The sequence below is a fragment of the Emys orbicularis genome, chromosome 4 (genome assembly GCF_028017835.1).
Source record: "Emys orbicularis isolate rEmyOrb1 chromosome 4, rEmyOrb1.hap1, whole genome shotgun sequence".
Lineage (NCBI taxonomy): Eukaryota > Metazoa > Chordata > Testudines > Emydidae > Emys > Emys orbicularis.
Genome location: NC_088686.1, coordinates 78,424,590 through 78,450,200, shown reverse-complemented (window position 1 = coordinate 78,450,200; position 25,611 = coordinate 78,424,590). Strand labels below are relative to the sequence as shown.

At 44.4% G+C, this 25,611-nt stretch overlaps 1 protein-coding gene across 1 annotated transcript in view; it reads left to right on the top strand.

Moving 5' to 3' along the window:
* The first annotated feature begins 738 nt into the window (after nt 1-738).
* Nucleotides 739-25,611, top strand: part of EXT2 (exostosin glycosyltransferase 2) — a 109,642-nt gene continuing 84,769 nt past the window's right edge. The window contains exons 1-5 of the mRNA XM_065403525.1: nt 739-805; nt 9,081-9,646; nt 9,826-9,915; nt 17,040-17,156; nt 21,722-21,917. Of these exons, the coding sequence (XP_065259597.1) occupies nt 9,111-9,646; nt 9,826-9,915; nt 17,040-17,156; nt 21,722-21,917 (939 nt within the window). The 5' untranslated portion in view covers nt 739-805; nt 9,081-9,110. The remainder of the gene's footprint in view (nt 806-9,080; nt 9,647-9,825; nt 9,916-17,039; nt 17,157-21,721; nt 21,918-25,611) is intronic.

Sequence of the window (25,611 nt, the reverse complement as noted above, 5' to 3'; positions counted from 1 at the left end):
CGGATCACCCCCGGGGTCAGCGCCTCCCTCCTGCTCACCTCTTTACCTGAATATCGGGACAAATGGTGTCCTGATCATACATTGATCAGGATGCGGGACAAAGGGTTAAATATCAGGACAGTCTCGATTTTATCGGGACATCTGGTCACCGTACCCGCAGCACCGTTAAAAGTCTGATCAGCAGTGCTAACCGGAGCTGCCAGGGACCCTTACATCCAGTTGAAAGTGGACACCTGGTCACCCTATAGGTTTGCCAGTTTTGGTTGGATGTATTCCTGGAGATTTAATCACATGACATAATATTTAATTAAAGATTAATCTTTAATTCCTGGAGACTCCAGGCCAATCCTGGAGGGTTGGCAACCCCGTGCCCCCGATCTCCGCTGGCCCCAGCTTTGTCCCCCAACTCTTGCTCCATACAGAATTGCCGCCAGACAGCGACACCCGCGATGTCCAACCCAAGCGCAGCCAGTTTGCGGTGCGTCGGGGCCGCCTCCCGGTCCTGGAGTAGGCGCGGGCACACGCAGAGCCAGCTGCTGCTTCTCCACGGGGCCAGCGAGCTACTTTTACCGCGCATGCGCACCGACCCACCCCAGGTTGCAGACGCTGGGTCGCTGTGCTAATAGCTGCCATGCGCGTTAAACCTTCCCTCCCGCGCATGCGCTCTGAGCCCTGGCCCGGCGGCGGGGTGGGTAGCTCTGCGCCGGCGGCTGCCCCGAACGCCGGCCCAGCGCTCCAGCCCTGCTGCTGGACGGGGCCGCTCGGCCTGACATGAGGCCGTGAGCCTGCACCGCTGCCGGCTGAGGTGAGGCCGGGGAGTGCGGGGAGCCGGGCCCGGGCCCTGCCGATCCTGGCCGCGTGCGCTGGGGGCGGGGGGCGATGAGACTTGCGGCCTGGCAGCCACCGCTCGGGGGGCCCTGTGCCGCTGCCGCCGTGAGGGACAAGGGGTTACGGGCGGGGCGGGCTGGCCGAGCTGCTCAGGGAGGCAGCCAGCTCCAGCCAGGCTAGGGGAGGCCGGGTCACAGGGAAGGGGTGGGTGGGTGGGTGACTGACTGATGTGTCCGGTGGCCTTGCAGGGATCCTGACGGGCGCTGCAGCGGGCAGGTGGGGGAACACGCTCGGGGAGCACATCGCCAGCACGAGGCGTTCAGCCCCTTGCTCCCTTACAACATTTCTGTATCTGTGACTGGGAGTGTCGGACTGCGACTGACACAATACGGGGAGAAACTGACTGGGAATCACATAGGGTGACCAGACAGCAAATGTGAAAAATCTGGACGAGGGTGGGGGGTAATAGGAACCTATATAAGAAAAAGACCCAAAAATCGGGACTGTCCCTATAAAATCGGGACATCTGGTCACCCTAGAATCACATGAGGGGAGGATTCACTGCTCAGGTGCCGTGTTCCTCCGAAAACTTGCACTGAAGTAAGGCAGTTGTCTAGCCATAGACTATTAGGGTTGGAAGAGACCATCTAGTCCAACCCCTTACATGTTTCCTACTATTTTAAAGACTTTTTTTTTCTTATTACATGTGGGTGGGCCATAAACCACATCTATTTAACCCCTTGTTAATAATATGGGTTGAAACTGATTTTAAATCTTACGTTGTGAGGTGCAGGTGAAATCACTGAGGGAGGAGGACCTATCACCCACTTACTTTCAATTCTCGTGTTAGTGTGTCTCAGTATTGCTGAAGTTTCATTCCACTCCCTCAACTTTTCTTATATGGATGCATCTCTGTGTGAGGTCTTGAGGTATGAAGTGCTTTTGTGGAGAAATTTTGTTTTAACAAAGGCTTTCTGGGCTAACCAGTGCTAGGCCCGTTCTTTGACAACTTCAGTGTTAAGGGGTTCTAACATAATTTTATAAACTTGTAATCTGAGAATTCTCCACAAACTCATTCCCACACTCAACTCAAGGTTCATAGTTTTTTAGGAACATGGGAGGGAGATACGATGCTGAATCAGACCAGAGGTCTGTCTAAACTGGTATCCATCTAGTAGTGACAAGTACCACTTGCTTCAGAGGAAGATGGAAGCAACCCTGTAATCTCTAGGAAGTCTAGACTTAGTGAAATTCGATTAAAGGATCTGTTCATGGATGGTTATGGGATAGCCTGTTGATCAGGGAAGCTTCTTCCTAATCATTGATATTTTATCCTTGATGCCCTGAAGCAGAAAGGCTAATATTCCCTCTTAATTTTTTCAATGGTTTCTAATGTAACTGTGTTAATTCTTATTATCCTTTACATGTCTAATTCCTTTTTGAAGTCTCTTAAGGACTTTGCCTTTATCTGGTGGCAGTGCGTTCTAGAGATTAATTATGCAGTGTGTAAAAATGATTAAATAGTTCCTTGTCTGAAACTGAGACTGAGGGGGGAAAAAAGTCTTTCTCCGTGACTCAAGAGCCTGTCACAAATGTATGATCTCTGTGATAAATCAGATGATTCCAGCGATGTATGGGGGGAGTGAGGGAATAACTTGACTAAAAGGCAGAAGTAACATAGAAGATCTTGGGCTATAATACTGACAATAATACTGTGAAATTCCTGTTCTTTTCCTGGCTACACTATGACTTCAGTCTTTTATCTGCTGAATGTTCAACAGTAGGCTGGCAAAACTATTTAATTGAAATCAGAATCTGAACCTAGTTTGACTTGAAGCATTAAAAGTTGAGAACTTCTTAAGTGGTGTCTAAGGCCTGGTCTACACTACACCTTTAATTCGGATTTAGTGGCTTTAATTCGAATTAACTCTGGAACCGTCCACACAACGAAGCCATTTAATTCGAATTAAAGGGCCCTTTAATTCGATTTCTGTACTCCACCCCGACGAGCGGAGTAGCGCCAAAATCGAATTTGTCAATTCGAATTAGCGTTAGTGTGGCCGCAATTCGATGTTATTGGCCTCCAGGAGCTATCCCACAGTGCACCATTGTGACCGCTCTGGCCAGCAATCTGAACTCGCATGCACTGGCCAGGTGGACAGGAAAAGCCCCGGGAACATTTGAATTTCATTTCCTGTTTGCACAGCGTGGAGAGCACAGGTGACCACAGAGAGCTCATCAGCACAGGTAACCATGCAGGCTGATAATCGAAAAAGAGCACCAGCATGGACCGTACAGGAGGTACTGGATTTGATCTCTATATGGGGAGAGGATTCAGTGCTAGCTGAACTGCGTTCGAAAAGACGAAATGCCAAAACTTATGAAAAAATTTCCAAGGGCATGATGGAGAGAGGCCACAATAGGGACACAGATCAGTGCCGCGTGAAAGTCAAGGAGCTCAGACAAGCCTATCAAAAAGCAAAGGAGGCAAACGGTCGCTCCGGGTCAGAGCCGCGGACATGCCGCTTCTACGCTGAGCTAAATGCATTTCTAGGGGGGGCCGCCACCACTACCCCACCTCTGACTGTGGATTCCGAGCTGGGGATAATCTCATCAGGGACACCTGATGATTCCGCGGAAGGGGAAGAGGAGGAGGAGGAGGACGAGCTGGCAGAGAGCACCCAGCTCTCCGTTCTCCCCAACAGCCAGGAACTGTTTCTCACCCTGACTGAAGTACCCTCCCAAGCCTCCCAAGCCAGCACCCAAGACCATGACCCCATGGAAGGGACCTCAGGTGAGTTTACCTTTTAAAATATAAAACATGGTTTAAAAGCAAGCATTTTTAATGATTAATTTGCCCTGAGCACTTGGGATGCATTCGCAGCCAGTACAGCTACTGGAAAAGTCTGTTAACATGTCTGGGGATGGAGCGGAAATCCTCCAGGGACATCTCCATGAAGCTCTCCTGGAGGTACTCCAAAAGCCTTGCCACAAGGTTTCTGGGCAGTGCAGCCTTATTCCGTCCTCCATGGTAGGACACTTGACCACGCCATGCTAGTAGCAAGTAATCTGGTATCATTGCCTGACAGAGCCTGGCAGCGTATGGTCCCGGTGTTTGCTGGCATTCAAGCAACATCCGTTCTTTATCTTGCTGTGTAATCCTCAGGAGAGTGATATCGCTTAGGGTAACCTGGTTGAAATAAGGGAATTTAATTAAGGGGACTGAGGTGGCCGTTCCTACTGGGCTGTTTGCCTGTGGCTGAAAAGAAATCCTTCCCTGCATTTAGCCAAGTGCAAGGGGGGGGGGGAGGATTGGCCCAGAGCTTTTCGCGTTTTGCTAGCAGGGATCTTCCCTGATACCAGCCAGGCGGTGGGGGGAGGGATAAAGCACTCATCCCAGAGAATTCATGGCGGGTGGGGGGGGGGTGTTAGTTTGGTTCCTGCAGGGATCTTCCCTGATACCAGCCACGCGGTGGGGGGAGGGAGAAAGCACTCATCCCAGAGAATTCATGGCGGGTGGGGGGGGGTGTTAGTTTGGTTCCTGCTGGGATCTTCCCTGATACCAGCCACGCGGTGGGGGGAGGGATAAAGCACTCATCCCAGAGAATTCATGGCGGGTGGGGGGGGGGTGTTAGTTTGGTTCCTGCAGGGATCTTCCCTGATACCAGCCACGCGGTGGGGGGAGGGATAAAGCACTCATCCCAGAGAATTCATGGCGGGTGGGGGGGGGGTGTTAGTTTGGTTCCTGCTGGGATCTTCCCTGATACCAGCCAGGCGGTGGGGGGAGGGATAAAGCACTCATCCCAGAGAATTGGATGGGGGGGGGGGGGTGTTAACCTTCAGCAGCAGAAAACAAGCTAACAGGAAAACTGCAGCACAACGGGCTTTGCTTGGTATGTGGGAAAGCAGGGCGCAGAAGCCTAAAGACAGTGGCTTACCATGGCAGCATGCAAGGTGAATTCTGTTGCCCCGACCTGCGTCTGTGATCTCTAGCAGCAAAGCCACAGGCACTCAATATTAAGAGGCAAAATGCGACCTTGCACAGAAATCACATGTGCTATGTAATGTGAATAGTATACACCGTGAAAGAGTATAAGCATTGTTCTGAAAAATGTATCTTTTAAAAAAATTCTCTCCTTTTTTCACTCCCTCCAGCAGGTGCAAATGTTTCAAGCCTCCCTCCTCCTTCCCGAAGGCTATCCCAGATAAGGCGTCGTAAAAAAAAAACGAGAGAAGAGATGTTTTCCGAAATCATGCAATCCACCAGGAATGAAAGAGCTCATCTGAATGAGTGGAAGGAGACGGTTTGCAAGTATAGGAAAGAAGCCAGTGACCGTGAGGACAGGAGGGACCAACGTGAGGACAGGAGGGACCAACGTGAGGACATGAGGGACCAACGTGAGGACAGAAGGGACCAACGTGAGGAGAGGAGAGACGCTCGAGATGAGAGGTGGCGGCAGGAAGATCAGAGGAGTCGGGAAGCAACGCTGGGGCTGCTGCGTGAGCAAACAGACATGCTCCGGCGTCTGGTGGAGCTTCAGGAACGGCTGCTGGAGAACCGAGTGCCGCTACAGCCCCTGTATAACCCCCCTACCTCCTCACCATGTTCCATAGCCTCCACACCCAGACGTGTAAGAACACGGGGGGGGAGGCTCCATACACCCTCCCATTCCACCCCAGTGGACAGCCCAAGCAAAAGGCTGCCATTTTTTTAACCTTTTTTTACTGGGCTTTTCCTTCCCGCTGATCCTCCTCCCAAACCCCACTCAGGTTCTGTGCCGCTACAGCCCCTGTATAACCCCCCTACCTCCTCACCATTTTCCATAGCCTCCCCACCCAGATGTGTAAGAACACGGGGGGGGAGGCTCCGTACACCCTCCCATTCCACCCCAGTGGACAGCCCAAGCAAAAGGCTGCCATTTTCTTAACCTTTTTTTACTGGGCTTTTCCTTCCCGCTGATCCTCCTCCCAAACCCCACTCAGGTTCTCTCCCTCTTTTTATAATCAATTCATAAAGAATAAATGATTTTTAAACAATGGTGACTTTATTTCCTTTGAAAGCAAGCTGGGGGAAGGGGGAGGGTGGGTTCCTTACAGAGAATGAGTCAATAAAGGGGGCGGGTTTTCAGGAAGGATAAACAAACATAAATTTCACACTGTAGCCTGGCCAGTCATGAAACTGGTTTTCAAAGCTTCCCTAATGCGCAGCGCTTCATCGTGTGCTCTTCTAATCGCCCTGGTGTCTGGCTGCGAGTAATCAGCAGCCAGGCGATTTGCCTCAGCCTCCCACCCTGCCATAAAGGTCTCCCCCTTGCTCTCACAGAGATTGTGAAGCACACAGCAAGCAGTAATAACAATGGGGATATTGGTTTGGCTGAGGTCTGAGCGAGTCAATAAGGATCGCCAGCGACCTTTTAAACGGCCAAATGCACATTCTACCACCATTCTGCACTTGCTCAGCCTGTAGTTGAACAACTCCTGACTCCTGTCCAGGCTGCCTGTGTATGGCTTCATGAGCCATGGCATTAAGGGGTAGGCTGGGTCCCCAAGAATAACAATTGGCATTTCAACATCCCCCACGGTTATTTTCTGGTCCGGAAAGTAAGTCCCTTGCTGCAGCCGTTTAAACAGATTGGTGTTCCTGAAGACGCGAGCGTCATGAACCCTTCCCGGCCAGCCCACATGGATGTTGGTGAAACGTCCCTTGTGATCCACAAGTGCTTGCAGCACCATTGAGAAGTACCCCTTGCGGTTTATGTACTGGGTACCCTGGTGCTCCGGTGCCAAGATAGGAATATGGGTTCCATCTATTGCCCCACCACAGTTAGGGAATCCCATTGCAGCAAAGCCATCCACTATGACCTGCACATTTCCCAGAGTCACTACCTTTCGTAGCAGCACCTCCGTGATTGCTTTGGCTACTTGCATCACAGCAGCCCCCACAGTAGATTTGCCCACTCCAAATTGATTCCCGACTGACCGGTAGCTGTCTGGCGTTGCAAGCTTCCACAGGGCTATCGCCACTCGCTTCTCAACTGTGAGGGCTGCTCTCATCTTGGTATTCTGGCGCTTCAGGGCAGGGGAAAGCAAGTCACAAAGTTCCATGAAAGTGCCCTTACGCATGCGAAAGTTTCTCAGCCACTGGGAATCGTCCCACACCTGCAACACTATGCGGTCCCACCAGTCTGTGCTTGTTTCCCGGGCCCAGAATCGGCGTTCAAAGCCTATAACCTGGCCCATTAACATCATAATCTCCAAAGCACCGGGGCCCGCGGTCTCAGAGAATTCTGTGTCCGTGTCCATGTCCTCATCACGCTGGTCGCTGCGCTGCAATCGCCGCCTCCTCCTCCTCCTCGCCTCTTTTTTCTGGTCCTGTGTAAGCATAAACTCCACGAGAAAGCGCGAGGTGTTTATAATGTTCAAGACTGCGTTCTGGAGCACAACGGGATCCATGCTTGATGCAGAATGGAGTCTGCAGAGTTCACTCAGGAAAAAAGGCGCGAAATGGTTGTCTGCCGTTGCTTTCAGGGAGGGAGGGGGAGGCTGTACCCAGAACTACCTGCGACAATGTTTTTTGCCCCATCATGCACTGGGGTCTCAACCCAGAATTCCAAGGGGGGTGGAGACTGCGGGAACTATGGGATAGCTATGTAAAAGCTACCCACAATGCAACGCTCTGGAAATCGATGCTACTATGGTAGCTTGGACGCACACCACCGAATTAATGGTGCCTAGTGTGGCCGAATACATTCGAATTTATAAAATCGGTTTCCTAAATTCGAATTATATAAATTCGAATTAATCCTGTAGTGTAGACATACCCTAAAACATCTTGCTGTACTGCGTAAGTGCTATCACTTCAAGTTGCAAACAACCTCTGTCCCAACATTCTCTGGTAAAAACTGTTGTTTTTGACCTACTCTTCAATTTCTTCATGTTTGGTGGTGGTGGTGGTTTGTTGTTGTTTGTATAATTTCTGTCTGGCTAACATTTTCCCATTAAATTTCTCTTTTAGTTCTCAAAAATTGCCTTCTACACTTTCCCACAAAAGGAAGAATATATGATTAGATCAGCCATGCTCTAGAGCAGTGGTTCTCAAACTAGGGCCGCCGCTTGTTCAGAGAAAGCCCCTGGCGGGTCGGGCCGGTTTGTTTACCTGCCGCGTCCGCAGGTTCGGCCGATCGTGACTCCCACTGGCCGCGGTTCGCTGCTCCAGGCCAATGGGGGCTGTAGGAAGCGGCATGGGCCGAGGGACATGCTGGCCGCCCTTACTTGTTTAGTAACCACAATTTTGAAAGCACAAAAATTAACCTACATGATCAGTCCTGGAAAATATCATCAGTCCCCAGCTACAGTTAATTTTTTATATTGATATTGTGCTTTTCATCCCAAAGTATTTCACAAGGATATACATATGGCACTACTGAAGTCCCTCTTCAGTGGTGGGAGAAAACCAACTGATGCTGCACTTGGGTGAAAGAGCACATTTGCCAAGGACACTAGGGCAATCACCTGCTCTTACAAAAAGTATGTTAGTATCTTTCTAGTCCACACAGGATGGACAGGTGGTATTTATACAGGGTTACTGTATACATTTTTTTTTTTTTTTTTTTTTTTTTACACAACCCACCCTAGATTAGTGACTGCATCTTGATTGCGAGTCCTATATGATACCCAGCTTTGGGCAAATAAAGAGCATCAGTGACACATTCCCATTAATCGGAGTTGAATGAGGTTGAGTTTGGCATTGGAGATTCCCCTGCTCCCTCAGTTTATATACTTAATGTACATTTAACTACTTTTCCCTAGTCCTTGAGCACACAATACTAGGAAACGTACATTGGGAACACTCTGGGAGACGGACTGGGTGGGACATATATAATGACTTTTTCTATCTATCTGATTTTATTTTTCTTTAAATCTCAGGCCCATTTGTTATTCTGACATTGTGGTTGTTAAGTTTGGCTGAAATATTTTATAAGGATGTTGGTCCCAGCAAGTAACTGTTTCCGTGTTGGTGCTTCCAAGTGTCATCCCTGATACAGAGGGCAGCCAGCACCTGACATTCCAATGGAAGACCTGAATATCTGAAGAATGTCAGTGCAATCCTCTGAGGCAAAGGAGCCTTCCCAAAAGGGAGCTGAATATATTTCTGCCCTGCTGTTCTTGTTCTTTGTGATACCTTTGTCTCTTCTATCGCACGTAAAATTGTCCCTATTCTTACCTTGTGCATTTGTCTCCCCATTCTCTAGACACACGAGGAAGAAGTGGCTAGTTCCATTATGTGTGCGTCAGCCAAATATAACACCCGGGGTCCAGCCCTCATCCCAAGAATGAAGACCAAGCACCGCATCTACTACATCACACTCTTTTCCATTGTCCTGCTTGGCCTTATTGCCACAGGTATGTTCCAGTTCTGGCCACACTCCATTGAGTCATCCAGTGACTGGACAGTGGAGAAGCGCAGTGTCCATGATGTGCCTGTAATCAAGCTTCCTGCTGACAGCCCCATCCCAGAACGGGGAGACCTTAGCTGTAGGATGCACACCTGCTTTGATGTCTATCGGTGTGGCTTCAACCCCAAAAACAAGATCAAGGTCTATATCTATTCACTGAAGAAATACGTGGATGAGTATGGGATGCTGGTTAGCAACACTATCTCTCGGGAGTACAACGAGCTGCTGACTGCTATCTCTGACAGTGACTTCTACACAGATGATGTCAACCGGGCCTGCCTCTTTGTGCCGTCCATAGATGTGCTGAACCAGAACACGCTCCGCATCAAGGAAACTGCTCAAGCCTTGGCACAGTTATCCAGGTACCTACAGAAACCTTACTTTGTGAATCATAAAGTTAGAGCTGGCGAGGATAAGGTTAGTGATGGGAAAAGTTCTGCAGTGAGCCCTGGTCAGAGCTGAGATCAGAATTTGGGAGAGTCTGGCATCCATGTCTCAGGGAACAGCTCTCAAACTGGCTTTAATTATTTCTTCTCTTTAGGTGGGATCGAGGCACAAACCACCTGCTGTTCAACATGCTGCCTGGGGGGCCACCTGACTACAACACAGCACTGGATGTTCCCAGAGATAGGTAGGCATCATGCTGCTTCTCTGAGTGCATTGGAGAGTGGCGTGTGTAGGATAAAATGTCTTTAAAGAGGAAGTGGGGCTCAGAACTCTTGGTAGTCCCAATATAAATGCTACAATTCCTGAGTCCTACATAGGTGGAGTATGTCTTACCCTGTTTTGATAGGAGATGGACTGTCTAGCTTCTTTAAGTTGAGAGGACAACTGTTTGCCCATGGCATTCTACAATGTTGCCCATGCTTAAATTCACAGGGAGTGTGGCCCATGGTAATATTGCAGCTATCAATGCTCCATCTTGATCTGAGCTGCTAGGCTCCTCTGATCAAGGTGAAACATTCTATGCTTAGACCTGTAGCCTCCATAGGGTGCATTTTAGTGAAGATGAAGAATGACAGACTTAGTTCCATTTAAATCAAATTAGGAGCCATTCTTGGGCTTCTCTCTAGCTGCCTCTGCTGGGCAAAGTTTGGCTGCTCCTGCTTTGTATTCAAAAGAAACAATATTGCTATTCTAGCTGACTCAACATGGAATGTGATGATTTTGACACCAGAGCTTGATTTGTGTTGTGTGTGATTTCAGGAATTGCACTGATCCAGTAATTTAACGCTGACTATAACGCTGTTGGTTTTCTCTATCCTTCTCTGGCTTGTGCATTTTGAAAATTCCTGCCAGGAAATTACTAGTTTTGAACCCTTATCTTAATTGTTAGTTGTAGGGTAGGTTTCTCTACAGGCGTTCTGGGAAGGGGAAAAGAGGGAGTAAGGGTATGAAGAACATAGCTATAATAAAGACCAGACACTTTAGGTGGAAAGATGGGAAAGGGAAGAAATTTCCAATTATATTAAGCATAAAAAAGTAAATAATTTTACTTTACTGACCCACATGCAGTAGGCCTTACAAAACCAATACAGCTATTAGAGAGCAAGATGGACCTCTTCTGCCACATGATCAGCAAAATTCTGGCTAAAATCTGATTGCAAGATCTTTATTACCGATGATAGCATATGAGGCAGAATGTGGCTGGATTTTTAGATCTTGGTTTGTTTGCAACATAGGCAACAGATTGTTTTGAAATAAAAAGACAGAGTAGATTTTCTCTGCAGTGTTCAGTATACTTTTTGGAGTTACTTTACTGACATTAAACTGTAGTTGCAGTCAGAAAAGGTAAAAACCAAAACACGTTAGGTGCTTTTGACACAAACTTGGCCTGAAGAGGGCAGTCAAGCATAATTCTTTTACAATCAAAACTTGTTAAACATGTAACTTCTCTCACACTCGCGTTCTCTTAAGTTCTATCATTTTGAGAGTTTTTCATTTCATTTGCATTCTGTTTAATAGAATGCTCTGGTTTTGGTACATAATATATAATAGTAACTGTACCTATGAAAGGAATAGATCTGTTGAATTAATGCAATAGATTTACTATGTGCTTCACAACTTCGTTTTATTAACCTCTTATGTATCAGGCATCCATTTAAAACTGGCCTTGTGTGTCTTGGACTTCATACACAGCAAATATATTATTTCACTAGGTGGGTGTTTTAAGCATATGGCATACTACTGGGAGAAATCAGGTAGTTCTGAATCCTCTGAGGTCTATTAGTTACAGGGGGAACAGGGTCAGACAAGAGTGAAAGAAACTGCTTTGTCGCAACAGAAAGTCATGAAGTCCTATGTAACAAATCATGACTCTCCATTTTGTTGAAACTTGCCATCAGTGACACATTTGTTTGTAGCAGAATATCTTCAGAGAGCCTGAGTGGTAGGGATTATTATATGAGGCTTTCACTTTTGAAGACCTCACTTCAAATCTAACAAGACCAGCTGTACAGAATTGAAGGTCAAGAATGAAGTGCATTAGTAGTCTCTGTAAGGCTCTAGGACTAGACTTCCTAGGAGTGCAGCAGGTCAACATTAAAGTATACATTGGTGCTGTCTGGGAAGCTTGCACAAAGAGCCTACTTTATTTCTTTGGCATGTACCAAATCTGGTATGTGGCCCAAAAACAGTGCATTGTAAGGTTCATGAAATATGACAAATATGTTGTGTTGATTCAGTGCTGAACGTTAATCTGGGTAAAATAAGACCTTATGTGCAGAGGAGAGTAGTGATGTCTTTTATGGTATTCCTCTAGCTGGAAAACTTTTAGCTAGGTTATCTCACTAGTTTGTTTGTTTTGTTAGAGCTTTAAAACCAATATCAGGGTTTCCAGAAGGCAGCTTGAAAGCTTTTGGTTTCATGACCTTGAAGATGGAAACATGGGTTGTCAGTACTAAGTAGTATGTTTAATTGGTGTAGAAACTGCTTTGCTGACAGTGTTGTAGAATATGTAGCCTTCTAGCCTTAATGCCTGGAAAACAGAGACTCTCAGAATTTTCTATCAGGTAATATAGTGGTTGCTCTCATAGGGATGAAGAAAGATTTCCATTAGCTGGTAGACAAGGCAATTCAGAACTTTTTCTTGGGGTAAATCTAAACCTAGTCTATAGAAGGAAACCTACCTAATAAGTTCCCAGGCAGCCTGCCTCCTTGCTGTTGGTTCTTGAATTAACTGTTGAGTTGGGCACTGATTAGGGATGTAAAAGTTTAACCGTTAACTGATAAGCATCAGTCTTATCAGTTTCGCTTAACAATTAAACTCCACTGCTGTCCCGAGCCCAGGACTCCACTGCTGTCCCGGGGCCTGGCAGTCAGGAGGGATGGGGGGGCTGCATAAAACGTGGGGGTGCTACAGCACCCCCCGCACTCCTCGTTCCCTGGTTAAACGTTTAACTGATAAATTTTTAATTGGTTACATGGTTACTTTTTTTAACCGCTATTTACATCCCAGCACTGAGGTTTAGGAGGGTGGGTTTACAAGACTGGGGAGAGAACTAGTGATGCTCCAGAGTAAGTATTGGACATGAACAAGAAAACTTACAGCAGAGGGGAATGCAGACAGTTTTTTGTACTTTCTGAAGAGGAAAAAAGCGATCAATGACTGGGAAGAGGTTAGGGTGGGGTGGAAGGGAGGAGAAAGGAACTGAGAACATGTTCACTCATCTTTAGTTCAATGCAATTTAAAGACTACTTGCTTTCAGTACTCTAAAGGCTAATACCTTGATTCTCTTACTGCACTGTATGATGAAAATCTGACTGGAGTTATTTAACTGGTATTGGTTCCTGTGGGTTTATTTTGGTAAAAGTCTGTGTGATGCACACCTGCTTTCTCAAGGCTGATGAGATGCTGTCATGTTATGCGGCGGATCCAATTAAAACAATCTGTTTGCAGTTTTCTCATGAAGGGATAAAAATAACCTGGGTGTAAAAGCGCGAGAGGAGCAAGACATGAGCCAAATCCAAATTTTCATTCCTTGCCTTGCAATTGAATTAATGTGAATGAGACAAGGAACATGAAATTTGAAGGGTGGGAAATAGTCACAGCAACATTCGACACACACAGTCACTGAAGGTAGGGCATTGCAATCCAAAATAATCACTCTCTGGCTTTGGAACCTGAATTCTCACTCAGCACCTTTTTAATTTTTCATCCTGTGCTCAAGTAACCTCTTTCTCTGTAATGTGTAATTAGCCAGTGCTGGTATAAATTAAATTAAATTTATGTTTGGGTTTGATCACCTATACAGAACTGCAAGTTCAAAATATCTTGTGTTTCTGTAGCACCTTTTTGTCTTGAACTCAGAAAACTCTGAAAGCACTTCACAAACTAAATATATTTTGCTTGCATCACCACTGCAGTGCAGCCATATCTGGAGTAAAGGGTGGTAGCTTTTTAACAGAACAGAACAACTCCACACTACTGTTTAGGACAGGCAGTGAAGCATCCTATAGAAACTTCAAGGTTATTAAAGCAGTTATTTATTGGAATCTGACTAGGACACCTTGCTCTGATGAAAAATAATTTAGAGTCTTTGAGAGTAATCTGCAAGTTTAGTTTTACATCAAATGTGAAAGACAACATCTCCAAACATCATGCTAAGGAATTGGTTCGGTGCTAATTCCGGGCAAGAGAGTCATGTAATGAATCATCAGTATTGCTTCCTGTCACACGCTGGCATTTTTTGGATATCTCCCATTCAAGTACTGACAAGACATATCCCTGCTTAGCTAGTGAACTCTGGCAATATGGCTACTATCCATAATCGTCTTAATCATTACAGACAATGAATGCTGCTCCTCAGGATTCTTTCAGTACTGCCTAGTACAATGGTATGTCATGTTCTGCTCCTTTTCTCCAGAAAATGGGTGGAACTGGCATTGGAAAAATATATATTTTTCTACAATGTAAATTACTTTATATGGTAATTTGAGCAGACCCAGTATTCCTAGGACAATTTAAAGTATAGCGTTCTGTAGTGAATGACTGGGTGTAATGAATTGTTCAGGAAGGCTGAGTGAAAGAAGCTGAATCCAGGATTTCCTAAATTAGGACAATGCATTCATTGTGCCACCTGGCCATTGGGGGTGAAGTGAGGACTGAAAGGTGGTCTCTCTACTAGCATGTTTCAAAGAAGCGCAGTCAGGAATAGCAAATGTGTAATACACTAGAGTTCAAATTTCTGCTGGCAATATGAAAGATTCATTATTTTCTCTCCTACATGTTCTTTTCCAGTCCTTAAAGCTCTTCCCTTCTGTCTGGCAAAAGGTTGCCCTACACAGGAAAAGCCACAGATGGACTATCTCCATGACAGTCAAGGCATTCCCATTGGGAGGATACACTGTATCTTCATATAGGTAGAGCCCTACACAGATACAAAATTTGTATCCGTATGTGATCCGCAGATACCTGCAGATTTGCAGGGTTCTAGATCAGTGGTTCCCAAACTTTAACAGCCTGTGAACCCCTTTCACTAACACATCAAAATCTCGCGAACCCCCTCTTAAAAATGAATATTCCAGGGTTTTTCTCCTTTACCTGAGTATAAATTATAAAAGCAGTGATCTTGGAAATATAAAATTTGTTTTTATGACATGCTTATTACACACTATTTATTATTATTTATCATTACAATATTTTTATTACATTATGAAAACGGCAACACTCTTCCAAGATCTCACTTTCGTAGCTTGTATCACTATGGGCTGGTCCACACTAAGCCCCCAGTTCGAACTAAGATACTTCGACTTCAGCTACGTTATTCACGTAGCTGAAGTTAAGTATCTTAGTTCGAACTTAAAGGTACTTACCGCGGGTCCACACGCGGCAGGCAGGCTCCCCCGTTGACTCCGCCCACTCCTCTCGCAGAGCAGGATTACCGGCCTCGACGGCGAGCACTTCCGGGATCGATTTATCGCGTCTAGACAAGACGCGATAAATCGATCCCAGAAGATCGACTGCTTGCCGCCGAACCAGCGGGTAAGTATAGACGTACCCTTTGAGTAAGCCTGTTATAAGACAGGGCTCCTATGTTTCATCAAGGAGTATCAGATGTGAAACAGCATGAAGGTATTTAAGCAAGCCAACTTAAAGAGTTCCTCCTACACAAGCATTCAGTTCTTGAGCAGTCCAGGCAAACAGTGAACATTACAACAAAGCTTAAACTTGTTCTTCATAATAATTTTAAAAACAATACTAGCTGCCTATTTAATTTTAAAAACAGCAAAAAATATTCACCTCCCTTTCCGTTTCTTAGAGTCTTGAAGTTTAAATCTTCTCAGTGTGATAGATACGCTTGCTTTGATCTGCTTAGCTCTTGGAAGTCTAGGGGCTCCGGGCTGCTGGCCCCGTGCTGCCCGGGGTCCCTAGGGACAGCTCTGTCCGCCATTAGGGAATTTTTTCCCGAGAATCCCCTGTAACATTTTGCGAACCCCAGTTTGGGAACCACTTCTCTAGATATACACCTCTACCCCGATATAACGCGACCTGATATAACACGAATTCGGCTATAACGCGGTAAAGCAGCGCTCCGGGGGGGTGGGGCTGCGCGCTCCGGCGGATCAAAGCAAGTTCGATATAACGCGGTTTCACCTATAATGCGGTAAGTTTTTTTTGGCTCCCGAGGACAGCGTTATATCGGGGTGGAGGTGTAAAATTTGGATCTGCATCCATCTGCAAACATGGTCTGCGGATATCCATGGCTATAAAGCAGATATCTGCAGATTTGCAGGGCTCTACATATAGGGAGGTTTTCTAACCTATTCTTAAAAATCTTCAGTGATGGGGATTCTACAAACACTTGTCAGGAATGATTTAGGCATACTTGGTCTTCTCTCAGCACAGGGGGTTGGACTAGATGACCTCTCGAGATCCTTTCCAGCCATACATTTTTATTGTTCTATGATAACCATCTTTTATTACTCTTCTGTTTCTCAGTAGACAGTACTACAAGCTTCATCTGCTCTGAGGTTTATTTCAGAGCATATGGTTTATCCTCTGTCAGTGTGTTTGCCATTTATAGCATTTTCCTTAATGTAAAATCTAAGTAAACTGACTATTTTATGTGGTGTATTCTGAAATATAATAGTTAACAATTCTATAGTGCCTTCAATCCTGAAAAATCTTTGTGTTTTAAGAAATACAAAATCACTGCACCTATAACTGAAACGCAGCTTGCCTCTAACAGTTCAGAGCAACGTTAGACAAAAAGTAGGGCAGGAACTGAAGAATTTGGTGTTGAGCTAAACTGATAGAATTAATTTAGGATGTAATTACTCAAACTGAAATTTAGCTATGACAACAGGATCATTAGTGACTACAAGTGATCAGGACCATCTCATCCAAAATACACCACCTCTACCAGCACTATGTTCCAAAAAACAGTGGAGACACTGGCTCAGTAAAGATTCAAAGAGAAGAGTACCACCTCTTGAATTATCAAAGCTATTCTGGGGCATCCAAAGCAGGCTGGTCCTTTGGGGGAGTTTGATATCTTAGTTCTGAACCAGTATAACTGCATGTTAAAGAAATGTTCACAGTTCCCTTTAGTTTTGTACTGCAGCTGGGGTAAGTTAAAATAAAGGTAAAACTTCATGGGAAAGCCACTGATAAAAGTGCTACAGACACTGACACCTCAAAGCAGAAAAGCCTGCTCATATGCTAGGAATGATGACAAAGTATCATGACCCGGAATTTAAATGTAATATCCTATGTGCTCCATTCACAATCTTTTGATTTCCTTACACTTTCAGAGCCCTGTTGGCTGGAGGAGGCTTCTCCACATGGACCTATCGGCAAGGCTACGATGTCAGTATTCCTGTTTACAGCCCTCTGTCTGCAGAGGTGGAGCTGCCAGAGAGGGGACCAGGGTAAGCTGATCCTGGTGAATTGGACTGGTTGCATTCACTAACTTGTTAAATGTGTGGTGTTAGCATTTAGATATAACTTCAGACTTGCATATAGTGCTGGGCAGGTTTGTAAGAAATGGTGATAACGGAAGTGTTATAGGTTTGTGTGTATAAATCCATGGTACGCTCACACCTTGAATACTGCTTGCAGGTGTGGTCGCCCCATCTCAAAAAAGATATATTGGAAAAGGTTCAGAAAAGGGCAACAAAAATGATTAGGGGTATGGAACGGCTTCCGTATGAGGAGAGATGAATAAGACTGGCACTTTTCAGCTTGGAAAAGAGACGTCAACGGGAGATATGATAGAGGTCTATAAAATCATGACTGGTGTGGAGAAAGTAAATAAGGAAGTGTTATTAACGACTCCTCATAACACAAAACTAGGGGTCAACAAATGAAATTAATAGGCAGTAGGTTTAAAAAAACCCCAAAAGTATTTTTTCACACAACGCAGTGTCAACCTGTGGAACTCTTTGCTAGAGGATGTTGTGAAGGCCAAGACTATAACAGGGTTAAAAAAAGAACAAGATAAATTCGTGGATGATAGGTCCAACAATGGCTATTAGCCAGGATGGGCAGGGATGGTGTCCCTAGCCTCTGTTTGCCAGCTGGGAATGAGCAACAGGGAATGGATCACTTGAGGATTACCTGTTGTGTTCATTCCCTCTGGGGTACCTGGCATTGGCCACTGTCGGAAGACAGGATACTGGGCTAGATGGACCTTTGGTCTGACCCAGTATGGCCATTCTTATGTGTTGGGGAATGGTGGGGGGGATTGCTGTTAGAATATAGTCATGTTCCCTCACCGATAGCTGGCTGAGACTTATGTAGGTGATACATGGAATGAAGCATATTGCCTTTTGGCTGGCCCCGCTCCAGAGATTGCAGTGGTGGTCATCTTCAAATGGGCATGTTTCTAGTGGAGTTGTGCTGGGATTCAAAATATATAATCATTGTTGATAAAATTTTCAGGCGACATGAAGACTGGAGAAATGGTAAATAATAAGGGTGGGGCAGTTATTCAGAGAAATATGGATTGCCTGGTAAACTGGGCCCACTCCAAAAAATAAAATAAAATAAAAAATGTTTTCATATAGCCAAATGCGAGGTTATACATCTAGGAACAAAGAATGTATGCCATACATACAGAATGGGGGACTATATCTTGGAAAGCGGTGACTCTGAACAGGATTTAGTGGAAAAACAATTCAACATAAGCTCTCATTGCAATGCTGTGGCAAAAAAGGAGGGGAAATGCAGCCTTGGGTGTGTAAAGGGGGAATAGTGAGTAGGAATAGGGAGGGATTTTACCTCTGTATATGGCATTGTTGAGACTGATCATTGGAATACAGTGTCCAATTCTGGTGGCCCACATTTTAAAAAGATGTTGAAAACTTGGTGAGGGTGCATAAAAGACGCAAATAATTAGAAGGCTAGAAAAAGTGACTTATCTAAAGAGCTCAATCTGTTTAGTAGATCAGCAAGAGAGTTGATTAGTATTTGGGTACTTTCATGAGGAGAAAATACTGGATACTAATGGCTCCTTATCCAGTGGAGAAAGGCATAACAAGAACCAATGGTTGGAAGTTAAAGCCAGACAGTTTAAAATTAGAAATAAAACACACATTTTTAAGTGAGGGCATTAACCTGTTGGAACAAACAACCAAGGAAAGTGATGGATTCTTCATCTCTTGATGTCTCCAAATTAAGACTGGTTGCCTTTTTGGAAGATATATTTTAGCCAAATACAAATTGGGCTCATTACAGGAGTAACTGGATGAAATCCTCTGGCCTGTAATATACAGAAGGTCAGACTAGATGATTTAACTGTCCTTTTTGGCCTAAAATCTATTAATCTATGATTTTTAAAAAAAATATTGTGTTCATAATACCTTTTTATCTGAGCAGCCGAAAGCACTCGACAATGAGGCCTTACTTGCCTGTCACTATTCCTATTTAACAGATGAGTAAACTGAGGCAGTAAGCTTAAGTGAGTTGTTCACATGTCACAGTAAAACCGATATGGAGCCATGAATATGACCCAGAAACTTTCAGTCCTTTGTGTGATGATCACTCCCTGTCAAAAGTTGTCCCTTCACATATGAAATATCTGCTACATAGTGCGGTGCTAACAATGATGCATTTTTAACCTGTGTACCCTGGGTACTTGAGGCAGCACCCAAGTGGTTAAAGGGATGCTGTCAACTTCAGATCAGAAGTTTACCTTACATGTCAGTAATCTCTTCTGCTGATAATGTCAGTGTTTTTGCTATTGTCTTTTGAGGGCTGTAAACCTGCATTATTTTGAATTTCAGGTCACCTCAAACTCTAAGGTAAACGAATGATTGCAGGACAACCCGGAGCGGTAATCATGTACATGTTTTTCTCATTGCTTCAAATATTCTTGTATGTGAACAATGCAGTGACACTTAAGTGAATCCCATTTGGCGTTTGATAAATTGTTACCTTAAGCACAGAGGGAGAGAACATCATATTCATATCTAGGAAACAAAATGAATCGGGTAGACCTCAGCATCTATGGTTTCTCTCTTTAGTACAGACTTCTTCATAGTTCATGTCCCACATGATCAGCCAGGTGGCATGGCTAGTTGCAGTGCATGAGAGAACAGATGTGTATCGGGATCAAGTGCAAGTGCCTCAGTCACTGATTTAGTGAATATTTTGCAACCACCGTGTATCATTGCACACTGATTATTGGCAGAGTTGGTGGGCTACAGCTTGGGTAGAGCGTCATCTGGTGGCCAATCATTGATGTAATTTTAAAAACAATTGGTCACCATGAGTTCTATTTTTCTTTTGTGGTGGGAGTGGGGAAAAAATGACAAAAGAGAGCTGGTCAAAATTCAATCGTAGGTCGGTAGATACAATTATATATCATTATTCTAAACTGTCAGGCTTGGTATATGTTAGGATTTTACATCCATTTATAGCAAGACTTGGATCACAGGGTTTTGGTGTCATGGGATGTTGACAATGTTATGCCAGAATTTTTCGTCTTAAACCATTAAAGCATAAAAATGAACAACCTTGTGCAACTTCTGGCTGGCCATTGCCATTATTAGCACTTACCAACAGCTGTGCTGGCTTGTAAGGTAAATTTTATTTTTGTTTCCTTTAGAGAGCTGGATTTAGAATTTGTGATTTAGTTTCTTTATAGTTTAGTTGCCTAAAACAGAGTTATAAATTCAGTGATGCCAGGAGTAAATATTCCAGCAAGCCTCTGCGAGTTACAAAAATAGCATTACAAAGAAAAAAGTCCATGTAACTCAACTGTCTAATTGGAGCAGCCAAAACTGCTGGTGTGGAGATGGTAAGGAGGGTGGGTGGGGCAGAGTTCAGCTTTATAATGTGTGTGCTTCAGAGCTGTATATTAAAAAAAAAAAAAAAAAAAAAAAAAAAAAAAGCAAGCCAGCCATCAAGTGAAGGGAAATTGGAATCTTAAATAGAGGCCTCATATTTCCTGAGTTTTCTTGGCAGCGTGGGGGGGGGAGGGGGGGACGACACACATACTGTGTATCTCCTTGCATCAGACATAGTGGAGTAGTCTGTGTTAGCTGATCTTTAAATGAAGGATCAGAATAAATTTTAGGACTGTTTTCGGTGCAGTGTGCTGTACTCCAGCATGAACGAGCTGCACAGCTTAAAGACATGAACAGCTAACTTGAGACTATATCCCTGCATTTTGACCTGAGCTGTTAAAATACATTTTTGAATATGTTGATATTAAAATAAGTTATCTAACACGTTAGCAATTTACATTATAAATATAAATTATTTAATCTCAGCAGAGGTCAATGGCTGAATGGGGCTATGATGCTAAACTCAGACCTCTGTCCTATAAGTGGTCCTTCTAGGATAACACAAAGGCACAAGGCTGAGTCAGTGCAGAGAACTTATCTAACTACTGCCCTTACTGTATCTATTCTGTGGATCAACATAGGGTGCCAGGGCTGTCCGCACCTTTCATCCATATAAAATTAACTAAAATATCTACAAGCAGAAGAACGTAGCATCAGTCATCCAAAGTGTTCTGGGTGCTTTACAATAAAACACTAACATCATGTAAAATATAACCAAGTGAACACATACTGCAATAGTCTTGCATCAGAGGCTTTCTCAGTATGTTGCAAAGTTATTTTTGTTTCAGTTTATGAAACAGATGAAGAGTTGCCCATCTCAAGCTTTTGGGCACCCTTTTCAAGACTTAAAATTTACAATAATCTGTACGTCGCTTTGAGGAGCTTATCTCTACTTCTTGTTATCCATACAATAATAATTAGATCTGGCCAAATCTTAATTATGTGATATCAGTTAGTTAATAACTCCTTCCAACTCTCATCCTGTTCTGTCCCCAAACGTTGGAGGAAAAAAGCTGAGTTTTGAAGTGTGTCCATCAGATAAGTAAATCTGGACTCTGCTGGGCCCAGATAGAAGGAAATGAGTTCCAGACTCTTTAGAGAGCAAACTCCTGGAAATGTCAGGTCACCTTGGTTCCACTTTTCAGTCCTCGTAGGTACTTCATCCTGTCATCCCAAATGGCTCTTCACCCGGAATACCGTTCTGACTTGGAGGCTCTTCAAGCTGAGAACGGAGAGTCTGTGCTGATCCTGGACAAGTGCACAAATCTGTCCGAGGGAGTTCCTTCTGTTCGTAAACGTTGTCACAAGAACCAGGTCTTTGATTACCCTCAGGTGCTTCAGGTAAGGCTGCTTAACCTGCATAGCCCCACAGACCCAATGATGCTTAACTTAGCAAAGAGTTTTTGTTTAGTTTCGATAGCACGCTTCCTTAATGTTCAGTGAAATTGCTGGAAGAATTTGAAAATGAAAAGTCTATTGCATTAAACAGTATCCTAAAAGTAAATTATATTCTAATTTACAGTTATCCTCATTGAACTCGAAGGACTAAAAGTGTGTTATGAACTTGAAGGGATATACAGGGATTAAAGGGGTATGCAGTTTAGTGTTTGAAAAACAATTCCACACAGTGCCCTGTGTACCCATGACAAACTGAGAGAGAAGATTTGACAGCATGCAACTATGGAAACATCTAGGTGAAATGTATTTGATGGCCTTGGCCCAACTTCCAGAGGGCTTTTGATGTGTCAATGATATGAAGATAAAACCAGATAAGCTTTCTCAGACTTCTGTGTCTTCTGGCAAGCCCCCAATACAGAGTAGAAGTACTTTAGCATGCAGTGTGGTGAAGCCAGCTATACCTTTGGCCAGTTGGGGAATATTCCACTGCATTCCATCTCTGGCCACCAGCATGTAATCCATCATTGAACTTCAACAAATTATGATAAATTTGTTTTTCTGCTGTGCATTTGTTGTTTTTCCTCCAGTTCTGTTACATTTTGTAGGAAAGATGTTTAAAATTCCGAGTGGAGGAGGGTGAGAGGAAGGGAAGGGTTGTTCTGAGTTGTAAACCTTCATCCAGAAAAAAAAAAAAGATTTCTCTTCACTTTGCTTCTTTAATGAAGACTGTATCATTCAAGGATAGCAGGAGGGGGGATAGATATATATAATTTTTAACTCGAGAGCTGGCACATGCAGAGATTGTTAAAATAGTTTCCTTTGCAGAGCCCTGCATCTCCCTTTGGAATGTCTGGCTGATAACAGCAATGATATGAGGAGATATATTTATAGTAACTTTTGTCTAGACAGGAAAAATGGTTATCTGGGCAGATGAGCATGTGTGTCCACATCTGGGGCTCTTTTCTTATTCCCCCAGACCTACCCAAAGTCTTCCACCTGCTGCCCTGTGATCTATCGAGTAGGTGTTTAAAATGTGTTTTGCTCCTTTTTCCTCCATCCTCCCCAAAGCAGTCTGAGATTTGATCCTGCACTCCCTTTACTGTTGCTTTTATTAAACAGACTCCTGGACTGCTGGGTTGCTAATGCATCCTGTTTTACAATCTTCTCTTGGCTGAGATTTTAGGACTGCTCAGCAGTGTTCTGATATGAACATAGGTTTCACAGCTTTGTTGGGAAGCAAGTGAGGGGACAGCAAAGACTTTTAAATCCTAGTTCTCATATTTAACTGCCCCCTTCAGAAAGCAAATTGGATGCCCTGAATGGATAGTCTCATATGAATATTGTACCATTGTACAAGGCACTGGTGAGACCTCATCTGGAATACTGTGTGCATTTCTGGTCACCCATGTTCAAGAAAGATTACTTCAAACTGGAACAGGTGCAGAGAAGGACTACTAGGATCACAGAGGAATGGAGAACCTACCTTACAAGAGGAGTCTTAAGGAGCTTGGTTCGTTCAGCCTAACAAAATGGAGGCTGAAGGGAGATATGATTGCACTCTATAAATACAAGAGAGGGATGAACACCAGGGAGGGAGAGGAGTTACTGAAGTTAAGGATCAGTGTTGACACAAGAACAAATGGATATAAGCTGGCAACCAACCAGTTCAAGCTCGAAATTAGACAAAGGTTTCTAACCGTCAGAAGAGTGAAGTTCTGGACCAGCCTTCCAAGGCGAGTTGTGGGAGCAAAAAACAACTTGTTTCAAGACTGTGCTTGATAAGTTTATGGAGGGGATGGTATGATGAAGTTGCCTACAGTGGCTCATGGCCCATCCATGACAACTGTTAGCAAATATCTCCAATGGGAGAGATATGACACTAGATGGAGAAGGCTCTGAATTAATACAGAGAATTCTTTCCTATGTGTCTGGTGGGTGGGCCTTGCCCACATGCTCATGGTCTAACTGATTGGCATATTTGGTGTTGGAAAATAATTTCCCCCTAGGTCAGATTGACAGAGACCCTGGGTTTTTTGCCTTCCTCTGCAATGTGGGGCACAGGTCAACTGCTGGTTTGAATTAGAGTAAGTGGTGGACTCTCTGTAACTTGAAGCCTTTAATCAAGATTTGAGGACTTCAGTAGCTCAGCCCGAGGTTATGAGCCTATTACAGGAGTGGATGAGTGAGGTTCTGTGTCCTGTGATGTGCAAGAGGCCAGACTAGACGATCATGATGGTTTCTTCTGGCCTTAAAGTCTATATGCCTCCTCACATACTGTGTTCCTTCTCTTTTCTTGGGCTCTTGGATAATAGATTCACTAGATCCTTTCTTAATAAATAAATCTATAAACAATTTTTGAGTGACCTTTTTTGGTGCTGGAGAAAGCCAGACTGACAGCCCTGGGGAGCAAAGTCCTGTTAGTGCAGTACTAATACATCAGCAGCAGTGCAAGCTTCACCAATGCTGCCTAGCCACTGTACCTCATCCCTGCCCTGCAAAGGCCACCTATAAGGTGAAAGAATATTTCGCCTTCATGTCCTACTTGGTTCTCAGTTTCTCTGCTTTTGTTGCCAACCAAGTTGTCAATGCCAATAGGAATGGTGGTTTCTGTGGATACTGTCTTCTGGAAACAGGATTGTAACCAGAAAACTCTTTGTACATAGGCCATAGAACAGACATCAGATAGTAACTTACTAACATCCTGAGCTAGCTTTGAACCAATGACCTAGAGATGAAAAATCTTTGACCCTCTACAGTCCCTGAACCAGTTCCCTAGCGTTTAACAAACATCAGTTATTTTTGAACAGTGTTATATAGTACTTTTTTTTTTTCTTTCTTTCTAATGCATATATCAACACAGGGAAAATTGTTTCTCAGAGTGTCTCCACTGACATTCCAGAGCATTTATATATTGTATCAGTTGAATAATCATGATTAAGGCTTCAATTTTGTCATGGATATTTTTAGTAAAAGTCAGGGACAGGTCACGGGCAATAAACAAAAATTCACCGAAGCTGTGACCTGTCCCTGACTTTTACTAAAAACATCCCTGACAAAATGGGGAGGGAAGAGGGTTCCGCAACCTGCCCCGCTGCATACAGTGGCTGGGAATTGTGGCTCCCCGCCCCACCCAGTGGTTGGGAGCTGTGGGGGGATTCCCCCACTGCCCTGAAGGCCTGGGGGGGGGAAACCCACTGCCCATGGCAGCTGGGCTGCTGCGGGAGGGTCCCCTGCTGCCGGCGGTGGCTGGGCTGCTGCGGTGCCCCAATATCATGGAGGTCTCTGGAAGTCATGGATTCCGTGACTTCTGTGACCTCCGTGACATAATCATAGCCTTAATCATGATCATAGTCAGCCATTAAGATGTTAAATTTGTAAAGGGTTTGGCATTCTTTTGTCTTTCCTGATGGATTAAACTTCTGACATGGGATCACTAAAACACAATATGGAAAAGCCCTATTAGTTCATCCTGTCCTCATTTTTCACCTTACACCCAGTGGCCAGTGCAGAATAAAGTTGCACATTTATTTTGAGTCTGATGATCACTCAGAACATGATGATGGCAGAGAGCAAACTTGAGTGATGTTTTCCTTTAACCTCTGTGTTCAGAGGGGAATGAATATATAAATTATAGGGA